Source organism: Callospermophilus lateralis, chromosome 7, assembly GCF_048772815.1.
Source record: "Callospermophilus lateralis isolate mCalLat2 chromosome 7, mCalLat2.hap1, whole genome shotgun sequence".
NCBI classification, from domain to species: Eukaryota; Metazoa; Chordata; class Mammalia; order Rodentia; family Sciuridae; genus Callospermophilus; species Callospermophilus lateralis.
The window spans coordinates 18,740,864-18,765,547 of record NC_135311.1 but is presented as its reverse complement, the minus strand read 5'-3'; the positions used below and the strand labels follow the sequence as shown (position 1 = coordinate 18,765,547).

At 36.5% G+C, this 24,684-nt stretch overlaps 1 protein-coding gene across 1 annotated transcript in view; it reads right to left on the bottom strand.

The window, feature by feature from the left end:
* Spag17 (sperm associated antigen 17) overlaps positions 1-24,684 on the bottom strand; it is a 194,555-nt gene that overhangs the window by 42,016 nt on the left and 127,855 nt on the right. Inside the window, exons 25-33 of the mRNA XM_076861963.1 lie at positions 23,087-23,262; positions 22,974-22,976; positions 19,848-19,965; positions 16,755-16,933; positions 15,003-15,162; positions 8,576-8,793; positions 7,258-7,402; positions 4,463-4,617; positions 1,592-1,774 (exon numbers count right to left, since the gene is read on the bottom strand). Of these exons, the coding sequence (XP_076718078.1) occupies positions 1,592-1,774; positions 4,463-4,617; positions 7,258-7,402; positions 8,576-8,793; positions 15,003-15,162; positions 16,755-16,933; positions 19,848-19,965; positions 22,974-22,976; positions 23,087-23,262 (1,337 nt within the window). The remainder of the gene's footprint in view (positions 1-1,591; positions 1,775-4,462; positions 4,618-7,257; positions 7,403-8,575; positions 8,794-15,002; positions 15,163-16,754; positions 16,934-19,847; positions 19,966-22,973; positions 22,977-23,086; positions 23,263-24,684) is intronic.

Sequence of the window (24,684 nt, the reverse complement as noted above, 5' to 3'; positions counted from 1 at the left end):
GCTCAGTTCTTTTGCCCATTTATTGATTGGGTTATTTGTTCTTTTGGTGTTAAGTTTTTTGAGTTCTTTGTATATCCTAGATATCCTGAGGAGCAGGTGGCAAAGATTTTCTCTCATTCTCTGGGCTCTCTCTTCACACTCTTTTTTCCTTTGCTGTGAAAAAGCTTTTTAATTTGATGCCATCCTATTTCTTGCTTCTTGATTTTACATCTTATGCTTTAGTAGTCCTAAGTCAACATGATGTAGATTTGGGTCTACTTTTTCTTCTGTTAGGCACAGGGCTTCTGGTCTAATGCCTAGGTCCTTGAACCACTTTGTCTGCTCTTCCATTATTGAGCAAACACAACCAAAGACAAGTAAGTAAACAGAAGTGTGTCTGTGCTCCAGTGGTTCTTCATGCAACAACACTGAACTTGAATTTCTTATCTTTTTTACATAGATGCAATATTCTTCTTTTGATGTTTTTTTACTAAAGTGTAAAAAAAAAAAAAAAAAAGCCCAACAAACCATATTTAGGTCATAGGACATACAGATCAAGTGGCCAGGCCTCGCCGTGCCTGGACCAGAGGTGAGAGGAGAGTCTCAGAGTCCACAGACAGAAATGGAAGTCAGATCATTGCCACAGAATAGCTGAGCACCTATCCAGACTCTCTGTGTCCCCATTCTTGGCCTTTCTAGACAGTTCTCCATGGACTCTGCCTAGTCACGTACATTTGCCTGCAGCCTTGTGTTTGCTCTCATTTTTACCTGGGTACAGACTATTCTTGTATGGTTCTTTGTGGTGGCATTGTTTTTATTTGTTTATTATTGGTGCATTATCATGATAGTGGGATTCATTTTTCCAGATTCATACCTACACATAATATGATTTGATCAGTCTCATTCCCCAGTACCTTCCCTTTCCCTCCCCTCCACTCTCCCCTGATCTCCTTGCTCTACTGTGCTGATCTTTCTTCTATTATCATATCAACTAGTACATCACACACACACACACACACACACACACACACACACACACAGAGAATTCACTTGCAATATTTGTACATACACATATATAACATAATTCCCTACTACTTCCCACATGCCCTCCCCTCATTCCTCCCTCTTGATCCCTCTCCTCTCTATTCTGTTGGTCTGTTTTCATGTGATCCCTCCCTTTTATAATCCCTTGCCCCCACCTCCAGCTTCTGTATATGAGAGAAGACAATCCACTCTTGACTACCTGAGTCTGGCTTATTTCACTTAGTATCATGTTTTCCAATTCTGTTCATTTAACCACAAATGACATAATTTCATGTGGTGGAATTATTTTAAAAATGTCACCTAATATTTCTTTATTTCTGTTCTGATTATCTATTGGGTTTTAACACGTCTATTGCCCCAATTGTTGGGTTTGCCATCCCCATCAAGGTACACTTGAAAAATCAAGGAAAAAATAACGGCATTCATCATCGTTTGCCCAAAGCATTGGCAGAAAGTGGCTAACTGAAGCCCAAGATGATGGAGGTAAAATCTACATGGCCATTGACTACATGAAATGTCTTAAAAGCAGAGCCACAGGCTCTCTCTCCATACTGAAGATGTGCTTCACCTGAAAGCTGTTTCCTTCAGGATCCAGGACCTCACAGATAATCGCTGATGTGTGCTTCATGATGTACCTGCTGGATCTCAGGTGCTCACGCTTTTGGAAATGGTAGATAGTACTGGAATCATGGCAGTACGTAGCTGAACAATCCCTATCAATGTAAAGGCAGCCTGTGTTTGCAGGTAGCACCTGGAAGGGGAAAGGCAAGGCAGAGAGTATCCTCAATTTCTTATTCCATTTGGGGTCTTAGAAAATCATATTAGGAAAAAAGAGATGAGTAGGTCCTAATCACAAACTGTTATTTCCAGGAAGAAAATATAACCCAAGAGAGTCTTGACCCTTGGGAAGGACCACTTGATAAGACAAGCTGAATTATTAAGATACAGTTCTTCTGTGTTCTCACATGTTACCTATCCACTTTAATATTTCTTCTAAGTAATTGCTCTGTGCCCTTTATTTTCTACATTTCATGCATTTTAGCTGGGGTAAACAAAACATGTAGAACCTATCAGGTTTTTGGATAAAAAGCATCTCTAAAAGGGCCCAAAGCAATGGGATAAATATTAGAAGCTTTTATTGGTTCTCACACCTCTTGTGACCAATGGAGTCCTTAAGTAATAGAGTTTATGTAATGACTTCTAGTTCAGAGAGATTCTTTTCTGAAACATAATTCATGAATTATAAATTCACCATTTAGGACTATTAGGGAATGGGAAAGGGAAGGAGAGAGGTGGGAGGGAGAGGAGAATGGAGGATCGACTTGACCAATGTATGACATATATATATGTGTGGGAACATCATAGTGAAACCTGGTGATTTGTAAATTAATGTGTTAATAATAAAAAATTTCAAATAAACAATTATATACTTTAAAAGTGTATACTTCAGTCATTTTTTAGCATGTTCCAAAATTGTGTGGTTATTACTAATTCCAGAACATTTATATCAGTCCCAAAGGACCCTGATCCCATTAGTAGTCACGTGCATCATTCCTGGCTCTAAGCTCTGGCAACCACTAATCTCCTATCTCTAAATTTACCTGTTCTAGACTTTTCATATAAATAGAAGCATGCACTATGTGGCCTTTCCAGTCTAGCTTCTTTCACTTAGCATCATTCCATTTTATGGGTGAATGATATTTCATTCTATGACTATCTCACATTTAAATGTACCATTCATGAGTTGTTAAACAGTTTTTTTTTAAAAAAAAATAATCTCAAAGCTCTGCTTTAATCATCCATGTATAAGTTTTTGTGTGGGTGTGTGTTTTGATTTTTCTTGGATATATATATGGGGATACATCTGCTGAATCATATGACAACTATGTTTTCTTTTTGAGGAATTGTCAAGCAGTTTCCCAAAATAATGCAGTATTATTATCCCCACCAGCAATGTGTTCAGGATTCCAGTTTTCCACATCCTAGCTCACACTGTGATTGTCCCTCTTGTTGATTACAGTTATTATAGTGAGTTTTAAGTAGCATCTGATTGTGGTTTGTTTTGCACTTCTCTGAGTGACTAATGATGCTAAGAATGTTTTTCTGGTTTATTCGCCATTTGTTTTTTCTTGGAGAAATTAAAATCCTTTGCTCATTTTAAAATTGGATTACTAGTCATTTTATTGTTAAGTTGTGGTTCTTTATTTATCCTATGTATTAGATAATCATTTTCATATATATGATATGCAAATAGTACCTCTGTAGTTTATCTTTTGCTTTTCTGGTGTCCTGTGAGACAAATTTATTTTTATTCAAAAACAATTTTTTTTTAAATTGTTTTTATTTTAAACTTTTGGAATGGTACCAAAGAAACCATTGCCTAATTTGAGGACATGAACATTTTCATCTCTCATGTAAATGTTTTCTTTCATCTTTCACTTTCAGTACTCCCCTCACCCCATGATAATCTACACTGAATGAAGGAATTCGACATTATTGTCAGAAGGGATAAACTGGCTTCAGTAACACAGGTTTGTCAGTGAGATCTTTGTTCATCATGTCTGGATGAGTTCTCAGTATCTCGTGAGGTGGTATGGGGGTGCCTTGGCTCCACATTCCATCTCTAGCCAGAAAAAAATGGTGAAGGCAAATCCTTTCAAGACTACAGGGACTGCAGGATGACACCAGGTAATTGTGTTGAAGAGGAAAATGGAGGAAGATGGGAGAGGTGCTAACATACGTGCTCCCCCTTGACCTTCCAAGAACAAAGCTTTGCTTCAACAAGGCAAACTGCTTTCCCAGGAGTACACAGACTATATGCCCTCAGACAGTGGGGATGGACTGGAGGGAGGGACAGAGAGTTAAGAAGGAGGCTGGAAGCTGGGCATAGTAGCATATGCCTTATAATTCCAAGGGCTTGGGAGGCTGAGGCAGGAGCTTCACAGGTTCAAAGCCAGCCTCAGCAATTTAGTGAGGCTGACCTAGGGAGAACTTGGCTCAAAATACAAATATATTTTTTTAAAGGGCTGAGGATGTAGCTCAGAGGTTAAGAAAGGGTCCTTGGGTTCAATCCCTGGTATCAATCAATCAATCAATCAAATAAAAAAAAAAGCAAAGAAAAAAGAAGCTGGAAATGGCTGGAGGGGAAGTTCAGCAGATAGACAGGGGCCAGATCATCCAAATGCTTCTAACACCCATAACACTAGCATATAGGGGGGTCCTTAGCAAATGTTTGGCTTATAACCTAATTTGAAGTTACCAAACCTTTGCAAAACAAAGGTTGATGAGTAATTAAAGTCCGAGAAGCATATTCTAAATTCAGGAGAAAAAAAAAATAAGAGCAGTTTCACTGCAGAAATGTTCACTGCCCTGGGGGAGTAGATTTTCTTAGCAGAATGGACACTTACCTTTGGCACTCCTCATTTCTAACTAGACCTACCTGGTATGTTCCCTGTGGTTTTGCAATAACAGATGTTCCATCCCCAAAGGTGGCGCAGCAGCTGCTGTCCTCGCAGTTGGTGATAACAGTGGCATAATATGAGTTTTCTATCCTCATACACTTCACCTGTCTGGTGATAGTCTGGGGTTCTTCAGCTATGAGCAAATACATGGAAAGCAGACCTGAGATAAGGCAGACACTGAAAAACAGATCCCATCCTATGGATCTTGCTGCTATCTCCTGGCTGACTGGATTCCCATGGAAAGCAGATTCCATAGGGTTGGAGTATGGCCTAGACTGTCAATTCAGAATAATCCTTCCAGAACAAAGTTTCCTGCTAAATTTAGTATCCTGTATTATTCTCATTACTCTTTTTATTTTGAATGTTTTTCAATTTGAAAAACCAAAAAGCATAACATTAAATTGACCACCTATGTATTCACCAATCGAAATTTACACTTGTTGGGTCTGGGGTTGTGGCCCGGCAGTAGAGTGCTTGCCTAGCACGTGCAAGGCCCTGGGTTGGATCCTCAACACCACATAAAAATAAATAAAATAAAGGTATTATTTCCAACTACAACTAAAAATTTTTTTTTAAATTACACTTGTTACTATTTTGCCATATTTGTTTTAATATTTATAATATGTATATAAGAGAAAAATTATAAAGTTGAAGTTTCTCTTGTGCCTGGATTTAACTACTCTTTACAATCAATTTTTATAATATAAATATATGTGACAAAACAATATGTAATATTTTTTTCTTTAAATTGACAAAAATTATATATTACTCTATGGAGTTATATGAGTATATACATTACTCCATGTAATTATATGATTACATAATTATATATTACTCCATGGAGTTATATGAGTATATACATTACTATACCTACCATTTCTATACTTGCTTTTTTCTTTTTAACATTGTGTGGAAGCCTTGGGCAGTTTTGATAAGTGTGTGTGTGTGTGTGCACGCGTGTGTGTGCGTGTGTGCATATGTGTGTGTGTGTGTGTGATATTCCTTAGAACCACTATACAGTGTTCTTTTTGTATGAACATACCATATTTTATTTTTCTGTTCTGTTATAGATGGATACTTATGTTTTTGCAATATTTCAACATAATACTCAGTGTTGAAAGTAGCACCTCTGTACCTGTTTCCTTGTGGAATAGAGAAGAGTATCTCTTTCTGTATATACATACATACATACACAAAAACAAAATTAGTGCATCATGTTAAATACATGATTTTACAGAGCAGGAGTGGGGATATGTGGGTCAAAGGTGCAAACTTGCATATATGCAGAATGAATGTCTAGAGATCTAACATACAGTATTAGGACTGTAATCGATAATATTGTATTATATAATGTAAATATTCTATGAAAGTATATTTTAAGTGTTCTTTACACACACATAATCATTATGTGAGGTGATGGACATGTTAGTTTGCCTGACTATAGTAATCATTTTACTATATATAAAGATATCAGAGCATCATGTTACACACCTTAAATATATATAATAAAAGAAAAACAAGCTCTGGCATTTAGTAAAAGGGTAGTCAGGAAATAATTTCCCTTTAAAAATACTCCTTAAATTCAGGATAGGAAGAGTGACAGGCTCTTTGATTCTTTGAGCAGGTTCCAGTTAATTAGCACCTGCAGCTTCCTTTGTTCTTACACTACCTTGCTGACAATAAGATATGCTCAGATTTGAAGGAAGACCAACCCAAAGTCACCTGTTTATGCAAATTAGGTGCCTTCAGGATCAAAGGAAACAGATCTGAGGGCTAATATCCAGGATGAATGGGTCATGATTATTTGTTTTCAGTTGACACCAATGTGGACGTTAGTGTTATAAATGAGAAAGACTATCCATAAGCTAACTCGAACTGTTATCACTCCTGTCTCTGTTGAGTATAAAGAGCATAATAAACGATAGTGATGTACTCCCACCTTCTTTGCAGCCATTATCACAGAAGCCAAGATCTGGAATCAATCTAAGTGTCCACCATGGATGAAAAGATAAAGAAAATAATATAAAACTATACAAAGGGAGGCCATTCAGCCTTTAAAAGGAAGGAAATCCTATCATTTGCAGCAACATGAATGAAACTGGAGTATATTATGTTAAGTAAATAAGCCAGGAACAGGAAGAAAAATACTGCAAGATCTTACTTAAATGTGGACTCAAAAAAAGTTAAACTCACACAAGTAGAGAGTAGAATGGTGGCCCTTAAGGGTTATTGACAGGGCTCACATTTGGGGAGATGTTGGTCAAAGGACACAAAATTTCAGTTAGATAGAAGAACTAAGTTCAAGATATCTATTGTAATATGGTGAGTATAGTAAATAATAATATACTTTATTTTGTATATTACTAAGAGTAGATTCTAAGTGTTCTCGCTACAAAAAAGGATGTGTTGAGGTAATGCATGTTAATTCAATTGGCTGAGTTATGTTACTGCATATACATTTTCAGTGCATCATGTTGCATATGACAAATAGATATGATTTTAATTTGTCAGTTTATAATAAAATTAAATTAGAAACTAAGACAAATGGCAAAATACTACTACTACTACTATTAATAATAATAATAATAATAATAATAATAATAGCAACACAACACAGAGTTCTAATAGGTCCTGATATGGATTGCATGAGTATCCTTTGGTTGGTCTAATTTATAAAAAAATTATTTTTCTTAGGTGTGTGTTCAACAGTCTTTAAGAATTATTTCTATCTTATGCTAATGAGATATAAAAATACTTGAAAAATAAAACTTACTTGTTTCTTGATCTTCTGGATAAATAATCTGATCTTCATAAACTTGATAAAAGGTTGTAATTCTGGTACCATCAGCATGATCCACAATCCGAGTACCATCTTTCCTTTGTACAATGACCACTTTATCTTCTCGAGTCGTCATAACCTGAACACGTACAGGCAGTGCACAATCATTGGGCTGAATGGTTAATCACCAGTGCACTTATTGTTATGCTCCACTGAATACCAAGATGGTACCATCAAAACATAGTTATTTATTTTCAAGTGAAAGTTCTAGCTTATCTTTCTGATCTATAACTTGCCACAACCTTTGAGGCAGGCAGTTACCCCCAGTTTGCAGATGAGGAAATTTAGGCTTAGAGAAGTTAAGAAACTTGCTCAATGTCACTTAACAAGTAAGTGACAAAGCATATTTGTGAATCACAAGTTAGCATCAGGACTGTGTTGACCCAGGTCTGTCTGGGAAAATGCCCACAGGTCATCTCCTAGGAAACTAGAGAGTTAAATCTGGTATGTGTGGCTGCCTTTTATCCTGGGGAATCCCCACTCTGCAGGACTATACTGGATTGGTGAACTAGAAGTTGGCTTGCACGTGTTGAGCCTAATGTCATCAGAGTGGTACATGGAGATTGGTTAGGGGATAGAGGCTACCGCTTCTCTATGTCAAGTTTCCTCATCTGTGTGCTAACATACATGGGTATTGGGACTGAATGAGACAGTGTACACAAAACCCCTGAAGGGAAGCTTGGCACAAGGAAGGTGCTGTTTAATTCAAGAGTTGTGATTTCATACTATAAATAAACATTATTCTCCATACTACTAATTCTTACGGTACACATAAAATCTTTTGTATAGTTTCTCGTTGGTGTTGAATTCTTGAGTTATTTAATGGGAGCATGTCACATTCTTAAATACACCTTGAGTTCTTTGAAATGAAGGATCATGAACAAATTTCTACCACTCACTGTGATGGGCACACACATACAGACAAGCATGTTTAATATTAGGAAACATGTGACACCATTAATCATATATTTCTTGAAGTGGTATAGAAAATCCATGGCCTGTCTTTCATTTCAAAAATTAGTATTTTGTTCTGATCTGGTTACTCATGTACACATGCAAAGTTAGCATACAATATTTTTGTCAAATATACCATATAATGTTTTTAGAGTGGAGAAGATCCATCCATCCATCCATCCGCCCATCCACTACTAAAAACCATTTAAAATTTATTATTTGCTAGACACTCCTCAGTGTGTTGTTTCAGGGCTCTAATGGTTTAAACGATTTTGCAATAAGCAGTAGTTTGCCATACCGTTCCATTGATAGGATCTGTGGACTCAAAGGATAAAAACGGGGCCAAGCCCGCTATTCTTTCTATGCCTTTGGTGCCAATCCGATCGCCTTCAGGTGTGGTTGTAAACCAGGTGCCCATGTGAACCTCCACAGGAGTTACTGTTTGAATTACTTCTGGTTGAGGTTCATGGGTTTCACTCTTATGTGCCATTGATGATTGATTTTTGTGACCTTTTCCTGTGGAAATTAAAGTAGAATACAACATAACACAACATAGTTTATTTACATCGTAAGTTTTGAAGCCATATAAACTACCTCAGATATCAAGACATAGACATTGCTAAGTGGTTGTCGCCACCAGTTATGTTATTTCTTAACAGGGAAAAATATCAGGCTATGAATATCTTAGTTCTGCCATATGAGCCTTGGCTGGATCCCCATCACCTTCCCTGAAATATACACAACTTGCTGTCTGCTGCATAAAAGCTATTCAGTTAATTTCTGTGCACTTTTATATCTTGCTTAAAACCTCCTGGTTCCCAGATTTGGGGTTCTGTACTCTGGATTTTAAAGTCTACCTTTTCTCTTGCATATCTGTCAAATGTTAAGATTCCTTCTTTTGACATTGAACTCTAGCCTGTACCAGCTGTTAACTTCCGATTCCCCTCACTTTTTCATTTTGTTAATCACATGTAGGCAACACTTTTCTTCAACCTTGTTCTGGGGAACATCACAAGCCAGGTGTACCTTTGGACTCTCATTAGGAGAGATGAATTTGTACCATTTAAGTACCACACTGACAAACATCTGATTCATTCCCCCATTTCCATTGTCCCCAGCTGACATCCACTGGGATCAGAAAGACAGAAATGAAGGCATCCTCATAGAACTCTGAGATCAATATCTGTCTAGTATATCTACATATAGTCCATATTGTAAATTCCACATACTCACTGATTCTTACAGAATGCTTTTATTGATCCATATTGTATATCCATATCAAAGGATGCAATTCAATCACACTTTGACAATTTTCTGTGTTAGAGTCTATAAACAAGTCAGGATGGCGCCTGGCAAAATGCCAAAGGGAGTGGTTTGTGAAGTAACGCCAGCAAGCCATTAAGTGTGGAGATTCCTTATTGGTTGACTGCTGTATCTATTTTATGCTAATTAAGATAAGCTGTGTGGAATGTATAAATACCACTCCTGTCCTACAATAAACGGCTCCCACTCCTGCTGCATCAATCTACACAAATTGCTCGTCACCCCCAGTTATTTTTACAGACTCTAACATTTCTGTGCTAATTCAACAGAGCTATAGATATACATAAACATGACACCTTTGATTTTAATTTGCCTTATTAACATTTTCTCCATCACTTTCTTAAGTCTATATAAATCAACAGAGCAGTAAATTGAGCCCCAATTAGAAGCATTTTCCATTTTTTGTGTGTGAATCCTCCAGTGTGGTCATTTCACGTTACCCGTGTGGTGCTGCTGAAGAGGTACATGGTGGCACATCACCACATGATGTCTCTACCACTCAGGTACAGTTGGTATAAGATGATAGTCAAATGTAGGAAGAAGGCAATAATGCACTTCAGATGCTTATTACTTTTGTTTTTAATATAATTTACTTAACTTTATATAATTTAATTTTTAATAATGGTTGTTTAACAACCAGCTTTCATATTTACTAAAACACTTAATAATTGGCTCTTGTGAGCCAGTACAAGCACAACACTGAACCCATCAGAATAAAAAGATGCCCAGTACCAAGTGAACTCCCATGACCTGATAGCTCAATTCCTAGATATGTGCCCAACAGAAACATGCACATATATTCACCAAAGACATATATAAGAATGTTCACATGAGATCCATATCTCAATCACTCTCTCAGGGCAGATTTACTCCATTTCCATGAATAACAATCAGTAATTTATGGGTGAGATTTGACACTATTATCAAGCCTCAATGATGACATAAACCCACAACTAGAAATAAATTGCATACAAAGATAGTAAAGGATTGGTAGTTCCAGGAGATTTTCCAGGTTCAGACCAGGAAATGTATATCAGGGCATGAGTCTCCATCTAACTAAATAGGATTCAATAAATGGGGGCAACCAAAGAAAACAGACTGGAGTTCAGCCCTTCCATTGCTCTAAGATTTAACTGACCTATTTACACTTTTAGAATGTTATTGGCAATTTAAAATGTCATTTTCAGAATGGGTAGAGAAGATCCTCCAGAAATGGTAGCAGATACTTAGGTATTAGCTTTTCTTCTACTGCTTCGCATTTCTTCTTCATCCTCTGCCTTGTCCTATTATTTTCTTATCAAAGGAGGTAAATTATGGAAAAAAAAGTCACTCCAGCCTGAGGGATATGAGAAAGGGAATGGGTTGGGGAATAGCATGGTATGTTCAGACAACTACTAACAGGCCAACTACTAGGAGAGGATAAATTTCAAAAGATTTTGGTTGATGAAAGAGACTAGACATGAGGGTATTGACTTGGTAAAGTGCACCTTTGAAATATGATGAAAATATCAGAATTTTTCCTTTAGGTGATATTTAGTAATTAAAGAGTTTGAAGACAGATAGCAATGTGGTCAAAAGATTAGTTAGATGCCTTTGGAAGGAATTTGGAGAACTATTTAATCAAAGTAGGAAAAGCAGTCAAGAGGTTTCAAATAAGTAGAGAATAAAAGACAAGAGATAAACAAGTACAATTTTAATTGGACAATTTTGGATATGAAGGGACAGGATGGATGTATGAGAGGAGATAGAATACAAAGAATTGAGCATTACATGCAGATTCTGAAACTTCATCAAGTAATCTTCCAGTATTAAGAACAGAAATCAATAAAGTGAAGCAAACTGGCTAAAGATCAGACTTAAAGCAAGAGAAAAGAATCAGGCATGGCTGGGATTCCATTTTCAGTAACATCAGAGACTTGATACCAAGAATTCTGCCAAAAATTACTCAACTCCCAGAGAACATTTTTTAATACAAAGTGTCTGTGAGCTGGTAACGACAGTAAGGTCAACACATGCCAAGGTCTGAGTAAAAGTGAGACCCCAGAAAGGTAAAAATAGCAATTAAGTGGTGTTTTGCCCTGTAGGTCTATCAAACTGCTAGACCTTGGGTATTTGCTTTCTTAATGTTGTACGACTTGGGGAAGAATGGAAGGGAGCCTACTCAATCTAGAGTGGGATGAGTTTAATATGAGATGTCTCCCAAACTCTGAGACCTAAAGGCCTATATTCTACAAAAAGAGAAGTCATGCCAAAAAAATGTAATACCTGAAGTTTAAAAAAAATTAACATGCATGTTTTCCAGGAGATAAAACAGTTTCAAAGAGAGCTGAAAGAGATCTAAAACAATTCTTCAGAATGAAGCTGAGAGGGCCAAAGCAATAGAAGTCATGAAAGACAAAAAAAGGCTTTTGACATATGTTTGATAGAAATTACAGGAAAAGATAAGAAAGAAATTATCAAAAACAATATTTGAAGAGATAATTATGAAGAAATTTGCAGAATTAATGAAAGATGCTCATCTACAGATTCAAGAAGCCCAAGGCACCGTACTCCCTCATAAATGAATAGAAATTCACACTTAGCCAGATCATATTGAAATTGTAATTAAAGCCTAATATTTCAAAGGCAGATTTTATTTAAAGCAACAACAATCAGACTGACAGTCAACTCTTAATCAGCAACATCAGAAGCAAGGAGTGTGGAAGATTACTGTGAATGTACTAAGGGAAAATAGCTGTTTACTTAGAACTCTACATACAGTGGATTTTCTTTCAAGAATGAGGATGATGTAAAGACATTTCAGAAAATATCAGTTATACAGTAAATGGGCTAAAATCTTTAAAGACAAAAAAAAAATTCCAATTTTTAACTTAGGAGCAGCATGTAACTAGTAAATAGCTAGTTACATGCTGCTCCTAAGAGACACATTGAAACATAAGCCACAGAAAGTAAAATGTAAGTTTGGAAAAAGTTATATTAGTAAAGTATTAAACAACAGCTGGTGGGGTCTGAAGCTGCTGTGCTATCTTGCAATGACTAATCCTTTGTTTCTCAGAACAAAGGAGGGATAACATGGTATCTCTCCTTTGCCTTGTGGATCTGTCAAATCAACAGACCCACAGTATCAATGTGCACATTCCACAACTCTGTTATAACATGGTTGCAACTCTATACTATAGAAATAGAATGCCCAATCAGAATGTGTATTATCTTATATGGGAGACAAAAAGCTATCAAGGGCAGAGTAACTAACAAGAGTTATATAAGACAAGGCCCTGCTGTGCTTTGGGCTAAGTCTTTGGATACTGAATCTGTTAGGCCAGTACCAGACCAATAAAATGGGCACCAATAAAGCACTGTTTCTTGCTAAATGTTCTGTTGCCCTGTCTCTTTGCATGAGAATCCCACAATACTATGATAATCTAATCACTGAAGACATTAGGGGGAAGAAAGAGTCCTAGGAAAAAACGCATTGCAAAAGGATGAAAGATTAAATTTACCAAGAATATATAGCAATTCTAAAGTTGTAAGTATCCAAAATTATATCTTCAAAATATATGAAGGAAAATCTGACAGTCATTAAAAAAGACAAATTTATATTTCAAGTAAAGAAATAAAGATTAAATTATAAGGAGTACAGCTTGGAAGAGATTATTCTATCCTTCCAGAAACTTTAAACATAACTTTGCTAAATAAATTGATATAGTAAATTTAAAAACATGTAAAGATACAGGAAAATTTTGACCTGTGGACAAATAAGGCCTGATGTCTGTTTTGTATAGTTTATGAAGTAATTATTTTTAAAGAAATTTCTAAATAGATAAAGATAAAAGAAAATTAAAAGGATAACATTTTATGACACTTGAAAATTATATGAACTTCAAGTTTTAGTGTCCATACTTTTATTGGAACAGAGCTGAGCCAAGGCTTATTTAATAATGTATTATCCAGGGCTATGATTATGCTCCAATGGCAAAGTGAAGTAATTATGATAGTGACCATATGGCTCACAAAGTCTAAAATATTTACTATCTTGTTCTTTATAGACAAGTTTACTGAAATCAGACACAGATCTGGACAACACAACTAACAAGTTTTATCTAATAAATATAGAGAACACTGTACAATATAACTATAGGATACTTGTTATTTTCAAGCACAAAATTTTTTAAAACCTTGACTGTATATGAGGCTATAAATTACATTTCAATACCTTTAAAACAATTAATCATACGTATATGGTGCGATGCTACATCGTGTACAACCATACAAATGTAAAGTTGTGTTGCAATTGTGTACAATGAATCAGAATACATTCTGCCCTCAAATATCCCTAGTTAAAATAAATAACTAAATTAAAAAAATAAAATCAATTATAAAAGCAAACTAGAAACAGATTTGAAAAGGTTGGAAGAGGTTTAAATAAGTTGAAAGTCAAAGGAAAAGCTATAATAGAAATTAGGTACTACTTAGACCTAAAAAATAATTAAAATACTAAATATTTGTGAAAAGTCACAAAATAAATGAAAACCCAACAAGCAACTCTAAATGTTTAACCTTACCAGTAATCAAATAAATACAGATTAGCATAATGATTAAATACATTGATTATTAGTAAGGTTGAGTGAGGTTAAAATGATAACATCTATCATTGCAAGGGTAGGAGGAAGTAGATATTTCCCTATTATCCTCGTGGTAGGCACAAACATGAGAAATAATTGTCAGGACAGCTATCTTGTGATTTCAATTATGGCAGACTCGGTTGCTTATTCAGCAGTTATCTACCTTCTTTCCCCCCATTTTAGTCATGCTCTTCTCCTGACATAAGGGCAAAAAATGTCAGACACTTTTTTTTTCTTGCTCTAGGTCCACAGCCAGGTCTAGTCAATGAAATGCAAGAGGAGGTCTATTGGGCATCAGGTGGTCTGGAAATATTTTCCTTTATAATGAAGAGAGACATTATGAGGGGAGTGCATGTATTCACTCTCTCTTTCTTCTACCTGGAAGTTGCCATATGAGAACTTTGTGCTGGAACTTTATGCTGTGCCATCTTGTGATGAGGAGGAAAGACCAAGAGCATACCAGATGTGCTGCTCAGAATTTTGACACCCCTGACCTTCTCAATCAACCCTAAAGTAGCAGCCCAGGTGGTATTGCTAATGTTGTGTATGAGTATATAATGGCATAGGAAAAAGTTCATTTTTTATTATTAAGAGAAAAGAGCAGTTCATGAAACTATATATAATTCTGCTATTACAATAAAAATTATCTGTATGTATATGCATATATGTGAATATATTCATAGCAAAGGTAAAAATTATTATGCTAATGATATTGAACAATTATTAAACATCTTCAGACTATATTAAAACCAGTATCAATTGAGAGACTTTCATTGTCACCTTTCTTTGTGATGGCCATCTCAAATGGAGGTATTTCTGATTTTTGCTGAGAAAGTGATTCCCCCAACTCTCCGTTATGAAGGCCGGTAGGCATTTCAGGAGAACAATAAACACGACCTGAATCAGGACTACTGCACACAGTGCCATCTGCAAAGAGGATCTGAAGGGAGAACAAGAGTGTTCAGTGTTCTCAGAAGCAAAAAAGAGGTTAGTTAGCAATAAATACTCTGTGTCCAACTGAAATAGGTTCAAAATAATCCAAAGAAGAAGGGCTGATGGCACGCCTCCAGACTCAGAATCACAAAGTATGTTACAGAAGGGTAGATTTGGAGCTCAAAGATAACAGCTTAATAATCAGCATAATAATATGATTTCTATTTTCCATTTACCTTCTGGTTGGTTTCTTTTCACTTTCCATTTTTTTGTTGATTTAGGGTTTTTCCCCCATTCTTTACTCTTCCCTATACATCTCAAATTTTCAAATGAGTATATTTAAAGATATACATGTGCTTACATGTGTAGTTTTTACTAATATCCACTTACTATGTATGATATTTCTAGGATACTGCAGATACATCTTTCTATCAGTATCAGTATGGATAGCCTCCCAATGAATATGACAAGAAAATCAAATGTGTTTTCAGGTTCTTATTTTTTTTTATAGGTAACTGGTTCCCTTCATTGATCTATGTAAACTGAAGTATTTTTTTAAGTGTTGGGAAAATTTCTTAGTTTTTTAAAAAATTATTTCCCCCCTTTATTCTATTTTTTTTCTTCTAGAAATTCTACTACATATATCCCTTTTCCACATTTTTTATTCCAGTCTTCCTCATAACCCACCCCTTACTCCTTGATCTTTCACAATTATTTTTCATTTACAAGCACTCTTTTTATCCCCATAGGATTTTTTTAAATTGCTATTTTGTTGAGAAATTATTATTCTCTCAAGTCTCTGCCTACGTTAATTAATTTTTTGCTGTTGCTTAAGTATTTATTCTTATATTTGGGTGATTTTATAAATGTATTGAAATTTATGCTTTATTTTCATGAGGTTGGTTTCCCTCCATGTTGATAATTCCTAGGTTTATGGTCTCAGTTCTCATTAGAAATCACTTGTCAATTCTTGGTGGTATAGTGTTTGTTTTCAGGAGCTACACCCTTGTAATCACTGTGGTAGGGTGGGACGGGATCATGGCTTCTTAGTCTCATGTTCCCAACTTCCAGATAGTAATAAGTGCCTTGACTGGTAACCTGCAGAACTGCCCTGATTTTCTGAATTCAGAGGTAGAATACGTGTTCTAACTCTCATGTTGATTTTTACAGTTTTTCTCTCGTACATGTTTTACACTTGGTTCTTGTTTCTCCATCATTCTGATCTGATCTGACTTGCATTTTCTAGGAATTTTCCAAATATTCTGATCTACTGGTGATACATTTTGTTATTCTTCAATACTTTCATGAATTTATTACCTAAAAGTATTTTTTTCTATTATTTTCAGGTGACTTGAGAGGGAGAGGAGGTACACACTGTGTTCAGTCTGCAGTCTTAGATCATGCACAGAAATGGCAAGTGTACTATTCTATTGTTTTGTCTAGATGGTTTTTTTTTTCCTTGAACTAATCTACTCTTTGTCATTTTAAGGTGTCATTCTATTCTATTTGCTCTCTTCCCTGCTAGAGTACTTTTCCCTACTTGTAGTCCCTCTGTCTTTGACTCTGCAGTAGAATAGTTTGTACAATATATTCTTTTACCTGTGTGGATCCATCCAGCATATACTTGACAACAGTGCCTTGACTGGTGATAACTCTTGACACCTCCTGCTCCACAGGTGGCATCACTGTCCTGTAGAACTGAGAGTGCTTTAACTTCTCTGGGTAACTCTGACGGATCATGATGTTCCAGGTGGGCTCCTCAGCTACAACATGCTGATCTTAAAAAAAAAGAAAAAGAAAAAGAAAAAGATTAAAAGCTACTCTGCAAACTGGGCAATGCTGGGAGGCTGGGAGTTATTTTCTTACTTAACTGTTTTCATTCTTTTGTCTGCATCTGAATAATAGTTCAGTTTCCATTCCATGACAGATGGCCCAGAGAACTGGTTCCTCAATGACCTTGTTGCACTTAATTGTCGTGAATAAGGTCATCTGTAAATGCGTGATAGGTACCTTCTCTGTGAATAAGCCATTCTCTGTCAGGAAGCCCAGAACATCTCAGGGCGAAATTATGAAGGAAAGAGAGTTTTGCTATATTGGCAGTTTTGCTATAGTAAGAGTTTTTCTATAATGAGAGTTTTGCTCATTTTCCCTCTTTTGGTGCTGTTCTTTCTCCTTTGAGTAAATACACAGTGGGTTCACATTGCTACCAGGGTGTTGCCTGGTTGCTCAGAAGCCCAGGGAAGTCCCTCACTCATGTCCTTCCCAAGTCATCCATCATCTTTCAAACTTAACACAATCCCCTCACCTTTAACCAGACCCAGATTCCTCTCAGTGTTCTGCTGTTGGCGAACAAGGAGGAAAGCACCTAATATGCTTCTTCAAAAAGAAAGTACTAGCTGGGCACAGTGGTGCACACCTGTAACCCACTGGCTCTGGAGGCTGAGGCAAAGTTCAAAGACAGCCTCAGCAACTTAGCAAGGTCCTAAGCAATTTAGTGAGAACTGTCTCAAAATAGAATATAAAAAGGGCTGGGGATGTGACTCAGTGGTTAAGTGTCCCTGGACTCAATCCCTGGGGCTATTATGGAGAAATTCTGGCATATAGTGCCTTTTCTGCTTTTGATAATTTAATAATTTCCTTTAAATTTGTAATATGGTTTACTGCAGCCTCAACCAAAGGAGTTAAGATGTAGTGATGATATTTTAAGAACTCTATCAGGATAGTGGGGAATTATTTCACAATGAGGGCCCTTCATGACACCCCTCAAATTACAGAGGTAGTAACAGTGATAAAATAAAATATTAATTGATATTTATATATGCCAGGTGCTTGGTATTTGTGTCTTATTCGGTCCACCTCAGCAACCTTTTAGACACTTTCATTTCTCAGAGTTTTCAAGTAAAGAAATAGAGCTTGGAGAGGTTATAAGTTTTTTTTTGTTTGTTTGTTTTGGGGCATGAGGGATTAAACCCAGGGGTGTTTAGCCACTGAGCCACATTCCTACTCCTTCTTATTTTTGATTTTGAGACAGGGTCTTGCTAAGTTGCTTAGGGCCTTGCTAAGTTGCTGAGGCTGACTTTGAACTTGTGATCCTCCTGCCTCAGCTTCCAGAGCAGCTCTGCACTCGGTTGAATCATTTTCTTATACAGTAGAAACAACCACCACTACCACAAAACAACAACAACAACAACAAACTCTACTAACATTCAACACCCTATTTGACTTTGGAAATAATTTCTCACTGAATTCCAAAATCACCCAGGAGAGAACTCAAATCTAGGCTTTTCCTTCTGATATTCAAGCCTGACCTTAAAGATATTGCTACTTTGGTATTTAAGTTATAGATATGTTCATACTTGAAATAGGATGTTCATGATACATGGAAGATTTTTAAAAGATGGCATGTTCCAGGCAGAGTTAATAACCACATGCTCTATCTTGACATGAAGCTGAGCACAACAGGGTAAATAATAGAAGTAATACAAAAGACAGATGTGACAGGCCTACAGCTGGGATTTTATAATAGGATCAAGCAAAGAAACACACCCTGGAACTTAGAAATGATATCCCTCCCAGTATACTTATTGTATCTCAGACTGTGGAAGACCCACTGAGCCCAGTGGGTCCCATCTTGGAAAATCTGCACCACGAGGGATTCTTAGAAATAGATCAGGGTTACAGGGTCTATTTTTAATAATTCAGAAGGCCTAATGAAAAGCAAAATTAAGACAAATTAGATTAGCTACATATAACTAAATATATTTTTGGTTGGTGAAACAAATAAAACATTACATTTTTAAGAGTAAGTTGATGTTTTTCTTTGATAGATATACTTTGCAAATGTGTTGTACCAAAAGGAATTAAAATTAAAGAAAATGTGTGGCTGTGAAAAAATAAATAAGCATTGGTATAATCTAATGTTTATCAGATGAAGAAACATGGTTCAGAGACAGTAAGTGATTTAAATAATCATGTAGTGAGTTCATGCCAGGACCAGTTTGGGAACTCAAGTCCTAGTTTTGTGCAGCCTTTGCTGAATCTCCTACTTCTATAGCAATGGTTCTCCATTTAAATTATATTCAAAATCAATTGCCAGTGTGTTACCCCATCAGGCTAATTAAAGGTATCCTACTTTTACTTAGTTGCTCATCTGAATAGGTGAGAAGCCATGTATAGAACCAACAGGAATAAGAGAATATATAAATTATATTCTGATACTTGGGAATCAAGCCTGGTTTTCTTCATTGATTTAATGTGCACTCATCTCAATCTACTTTGTGTTCACTGTCCTTTGTTTTGGTGAACTACAATGTGCTGTACCTATGGCCCTCTGGGGAGGCATAAAATCAGGTCCACCTAGGAGCTGTAAGGAGCACTGGCTTTGCCACCTAGAAATTGGGCAAGTTACGGATCTTCCTAAATCCTCAATGCCTTTATTTTGTAAAATGGAGTTATTAGTACCCAGATCATAATATTTGTATTTTTCCATATATTTTTCAAATACTCAGAGTTCAGCCATAGTAAATGTTTGAAAACGATCATCATTATTTTTATCCTCATTATTTAAAAATAATCTATTGCTCATTTGCAACAAAAGGTAGTGATAGGAAAATAGACACTTTTTCAATGCTAATCTGTTTTCTATAAGATGCTGGCTCCCTGCCTCCCTGCCCCACCCCAGCTAGCACTCACCTGTAGTCTCTTGCCCAATGAAGGTCAGTAGGAGCCCACTGGGACAAGACACATTTAGGTTTTGGAAGACGGGAACATAAGGAGTCTCTTGTACAACAGGTTCTGGTTCTACTTCTTCCTGCAAATAATTTTGCATGTAAATAATTGCCTGTCATTCTCTAAATGAGCTATTACTTATTTTGATTAAGAAAGGTCTTGGTGAGTGCTTATGACATAACTTGTGAACAGCTAACTAGACCCTGCAATAGATCTTGAAAGGATACGAAGTCATTGCCAAGGTAAAGTTTATGTTCTTCTTGTAGAATGGTAAATAGACAGGTGAGAAAATGATATGATGGTACCAAATGGCTGGCATGTCTTTCCTCGGGAAAGGGAGATATTAAAGTTAATGAAAATAATCAGGAAAGGATTTGTTATGATTTGGACCTGGAATGTCTCTGAAAAGCTCATGTGTTCAAGGCTTGATACCCATGCAGCGATATTCAGATGTGGGGTTTTCCAGGAGTGATTGGATCATGAGTCCTTTGATTTCATCAATTGATTGATCTTTTGATAGGTTCATAACTGAATGGACTATTGGGAGGTGGTGAAAACTGTAGGAGGTGAGGCCTGGTTGGAGGAGGTAGGTCAATGAAGGTATACCCTGGAAGGATTTGTCTTGTCCCTGTCCCACTCCCCACAGCTTCAGGGCTGCCATGAGCTGAGAAGCTTTCTTATTCCATGTCATTTTCCCCTGATGTTCTGCTTCATGTCAGATCCAAAGCAATGACCAATTGAAAACTCTGAAATAAATAAAGAGCCAAAATAAATGTTTCCTCCTTTAAGTTTATTTTTCCCCCCAGATATTCTGTGACAGTGATGAAAAGCTAATACAGGATTCATGGAGGAAATGGGGCTAGAAAAAGGCCTTGAATAATGCCTCCACTTGGGTGTACAAGGTATAAGGGGAATGCTATGGTCTGAAGGCTGGTGTCCCTTCAAAATTTACCCAAAGTGCAGGCCCACCATGGAGATAGGCCTCTTGGGAAATAAAGCCATCAGGGTTCTGCCTTCATGACTGGGACTAGTGTCCTTATAAAAGAGGTTGAACAGAGTACCCCTCACCCTTTCTGCCAAGTGAGGACACATAGAAGGTGCCATCTATGGGACATCAAGTCTGCCCCACCTTGGTCTTGGATTTCTCAGCCTCTAGATCTCAAGCAATAAATTTCTATTATTTGTAAAATAACTCAGTCTAACGTATTTTATAATAGCAGCTCAAAAAGACTAAGACAGGTGGAATGTGCAGGAAACAGCATACCTTCTGCATTTTTTAGTGTAATTTTTATAATTAGGTGCTAAAGTTATTATGCTAATATGGTGTTTGCATTTATATTTTTATAATGAACACGCATTGCTTTTGTAGCAAGTAAAAACATTAAAAGAAAAAAAAGATAATAAAAAGTGATTTATAAGTTAATGAGAGTTTGGGTATATGCACTTTAAAATTCTAATAAATTCTTGGGCAGAATGTCTGAATTCTTGCTTGATTAAATGTACAACTCCTAATGATAATCATTTCAGCTTTTCGGTTGGTTCTTTAAATACTATCTAATTGCTGGATCCATCTTTTCTAAATAGTTTTCTATTGTAGATCATTTAGATTTTTCTGTCTTTGTTTCTAATAGAGGAAAAAATATGCATGATTAGCTAAAAATTAATAACAAAATTAAGAAGAAAAAGGCTTATGAAATTCTGTAGAATGAATGGCAAAACACAGACCTGCCATGTCAAATTTATCATGACACACAAAATCAGTAATAATCTTCTCTGACCCTTCCATTATCATCAATTTTTAAAAATAATGAGTGAACGGATATGTGTGCTACCAAGTTTGTTTGGACTAAATTCATTTTAAATGAATTATCTGTGGTTATTCTGTTCAAAATTTGAGCTCTTGATTTAAAAAAAAGGTCAAGTCACCTGGCATGAGAAAACACATTTGGTATAGCTATGTAAAAATGGTGCAAAGGCAAATTAACACTTAAACCTTAAAAATTTTAAAGGGTCAGACTGTGATATCTAGGTTCTTGAGCATTTTTCACACTTTTTTTTCCTTCTAATAAGTTGATTATTTGTACTTTGTATTTTTAGTGGTAAATATAAAGAATCAAGTAGTTTTCTTGTTGTCCCTCTTTTATGACTCTCTTTTGAGAGAATTTTGGTCTGTATTCCATTAGCAAAATGTTTAAAATTAAAGCGCGCGTGCGCACGTGTGTGTATGTGTGTGTGTGTGTGTGTGTGTGTGTGTGTGCATGTATGTCCTATGATGAAGGCCAGGGGTTAGAAGGTTGGCTACCCTTTAACCAGCAATGGGCTGTCCCTTAGTCTGGATGAATTCTCAGCACACCACTGTCTGAGTCCAAGTCTAACAAATGGAATTGTTTCTGTTGTGTAGTTACAGATCTGTGTCTTCTGATTGTTATTTATCTCCAAAGAGCTATATAAAGTAATAAATGTAGGAAACAGAAGGAATTTATCTAACAAAAGCAAAGACCACAGTGAGGAAAAGACTGAGTTAAGTTGTTCAGAATCCGAGTCAGTTTTTGTAGGAGAATGTCTCCTAAAGTGAGACTACCTAGTAAGGTGAATGGCTGTCGGTCCCAACTTTTGTGGCAAATTCTTCTAGATGAAACTATGAGGAATAATAAGGCGTCTCTCCAATAAAAAGTATACATACTATGTTTTAGTCATCTTTTTAATTGCTGACAGAAGACCTGACAGGCACAATGTAGAGGGAAAAAAGTTTATTTTGGCTCATGGTATCAGAGGTCTCTGTCCGTCCATGGCTGACTCTACAGCTTTAGGCCCAAGGTGAGGCAGAACATCATAAGTAAAAGAACATGGCAGAGGAAAGCAGTTCAGGACATGACAACCAGCAAGCAGAGACAGCTTTGCTCATCAGAGACAAAATATAAACCCCAGAGGCATGCCCACCTCCTCCAGCCACACACAACCTGCCCACAGTTACTACCCAGTGAATCTGTTTTGATGGATTAATCCATGGGTTAGATCATAACTCTCAATCTAATCAGTTCACCTCTGGAAATCCTTGCAATGTCTCAGACATGAGCTTTTGGGGGATACCTCCTACGCAAACCATAACACACTATGATAACACCACTGACAGAAGTAAGGGTTTTTAAAAAGTTAACATGGAGGCCGAAAAAATTTGGGATTCTGTGCCAAGATTCATTTACCTTTTTCTCTTCTTCTTTTGGGTGCTCTTCCTCCTTAATGGATTCTCTGACTTTTTCCTTGGTTTTTGCTTTCCCTTTTACTTTGCCCTGAGGAATGTTTACTATAACAGGAATCACCGTTGTAGTGAGTGCTGAAGGGATATTCAACATTATATCCAAATTGGGATCCTTTTCTTCTATAAACAGGAAAAGCAAAAAAACAAAATAATTGAACATTCATATTTGATATGCTTGTTAAATTTTAACACATCTAAAAATTTTACACAAGTTGGCAGCAATTTTTGCCTTTTTAGTTGTATGTATTTCATAGGGGTGATATTCACTTAAAAATCAGGATTATAGTTAGAAAATTAGAAAGATTTTATGCTTTAGTATGCTTTTTTGAGCCATTATTTCTTGCTCTCCCATCTACAGCGTAAACTCTTTAATGATACAGCACTACACTTCCCTTCATTTATTTAATAAATGAAGCACCCTAAGTTCTTGTTAGTCAGCTTTTTGTCACTGTGACCAAAGATAACTGAAAAGGACAACTTTAAAGAGGAAAAGTTCACTTGGAGCTCATGGTTTCAGAGGCTGAGTCCATGTTTGGCTGACACCATTGCTCTGGGCCTGAGGTGAGGCAGAACATCATGGCGGAAGGGCATGACTGAGGAAAGCTGCTCAGGTCATAGCAACCAGGAAGCAGACAGAAAAAGAGAGGAATAGGCCAGGTATAGATATAGTCCAGGTGATGCCCCCATGAGCTACTTCTCCCAGCCACGCCCCACCTGCCTACAGTTACCATCCAGTAGCTCACTTAAATTATCAATCCATCAAGTGGATTAATTCAACGATGAGATTGCAGCTCTCATAATCTAATCATTTCACCTCTGAACATTGTTGCATTGCCTGACATATGGGCTTTTGGGGACGTTGCTAGATCCAAATCATAACAGATCTGAACTCAAATAGCAGAATATAAGGACATATTAAATAGGAATATAATAAATGGTACAAACAAGGGAATCCAGAAAAGAAATGGATTATTTCTGGCTGAGATGATAAATGAAGTTTTCTTGCACTAGATCTATTTTTTCTGTGTTTTAAGAGATTGTTGTTAGGGGGCTGTGGCTCAGTGGTAGAGTGCTCGCCTAGCACTGAGTTCGATCCTCAGCACCCCATAAAGATAAAATAAAGATATTGTGTCCACCTAAAATTAAAAGTAAATAAATTTTTTAAAAAAGAGATTGTTGTAATCCTGAAATGAGAACTGCTGAAGAATCCTGTGTGGAGCTCCAGAGCACCCCTTTCATCCTGAACACCACTCCCTAGATCTTGCACTTCTTTGTCAATTTTTCCTCAGTCTTCTTTACTGACTCTTCCTTTTTGTCAACCCTTTAAATGTTTTTAGGTCCTAAGATTTATTATGTTCTCAACTCTGGCAGCTCATAATAATTAATTACTTATGAAATTTTTTAAAAAGATGCCAAGACCCTACTTGACCTACTGAACCACACTCAGAAAATTAGGCCCAAGTAATTCTATTTGTGAAGCATTACATGTGATTGTGATACGCAGCCGGTGATGACAGCTTTCATTACATATATTAAATATGT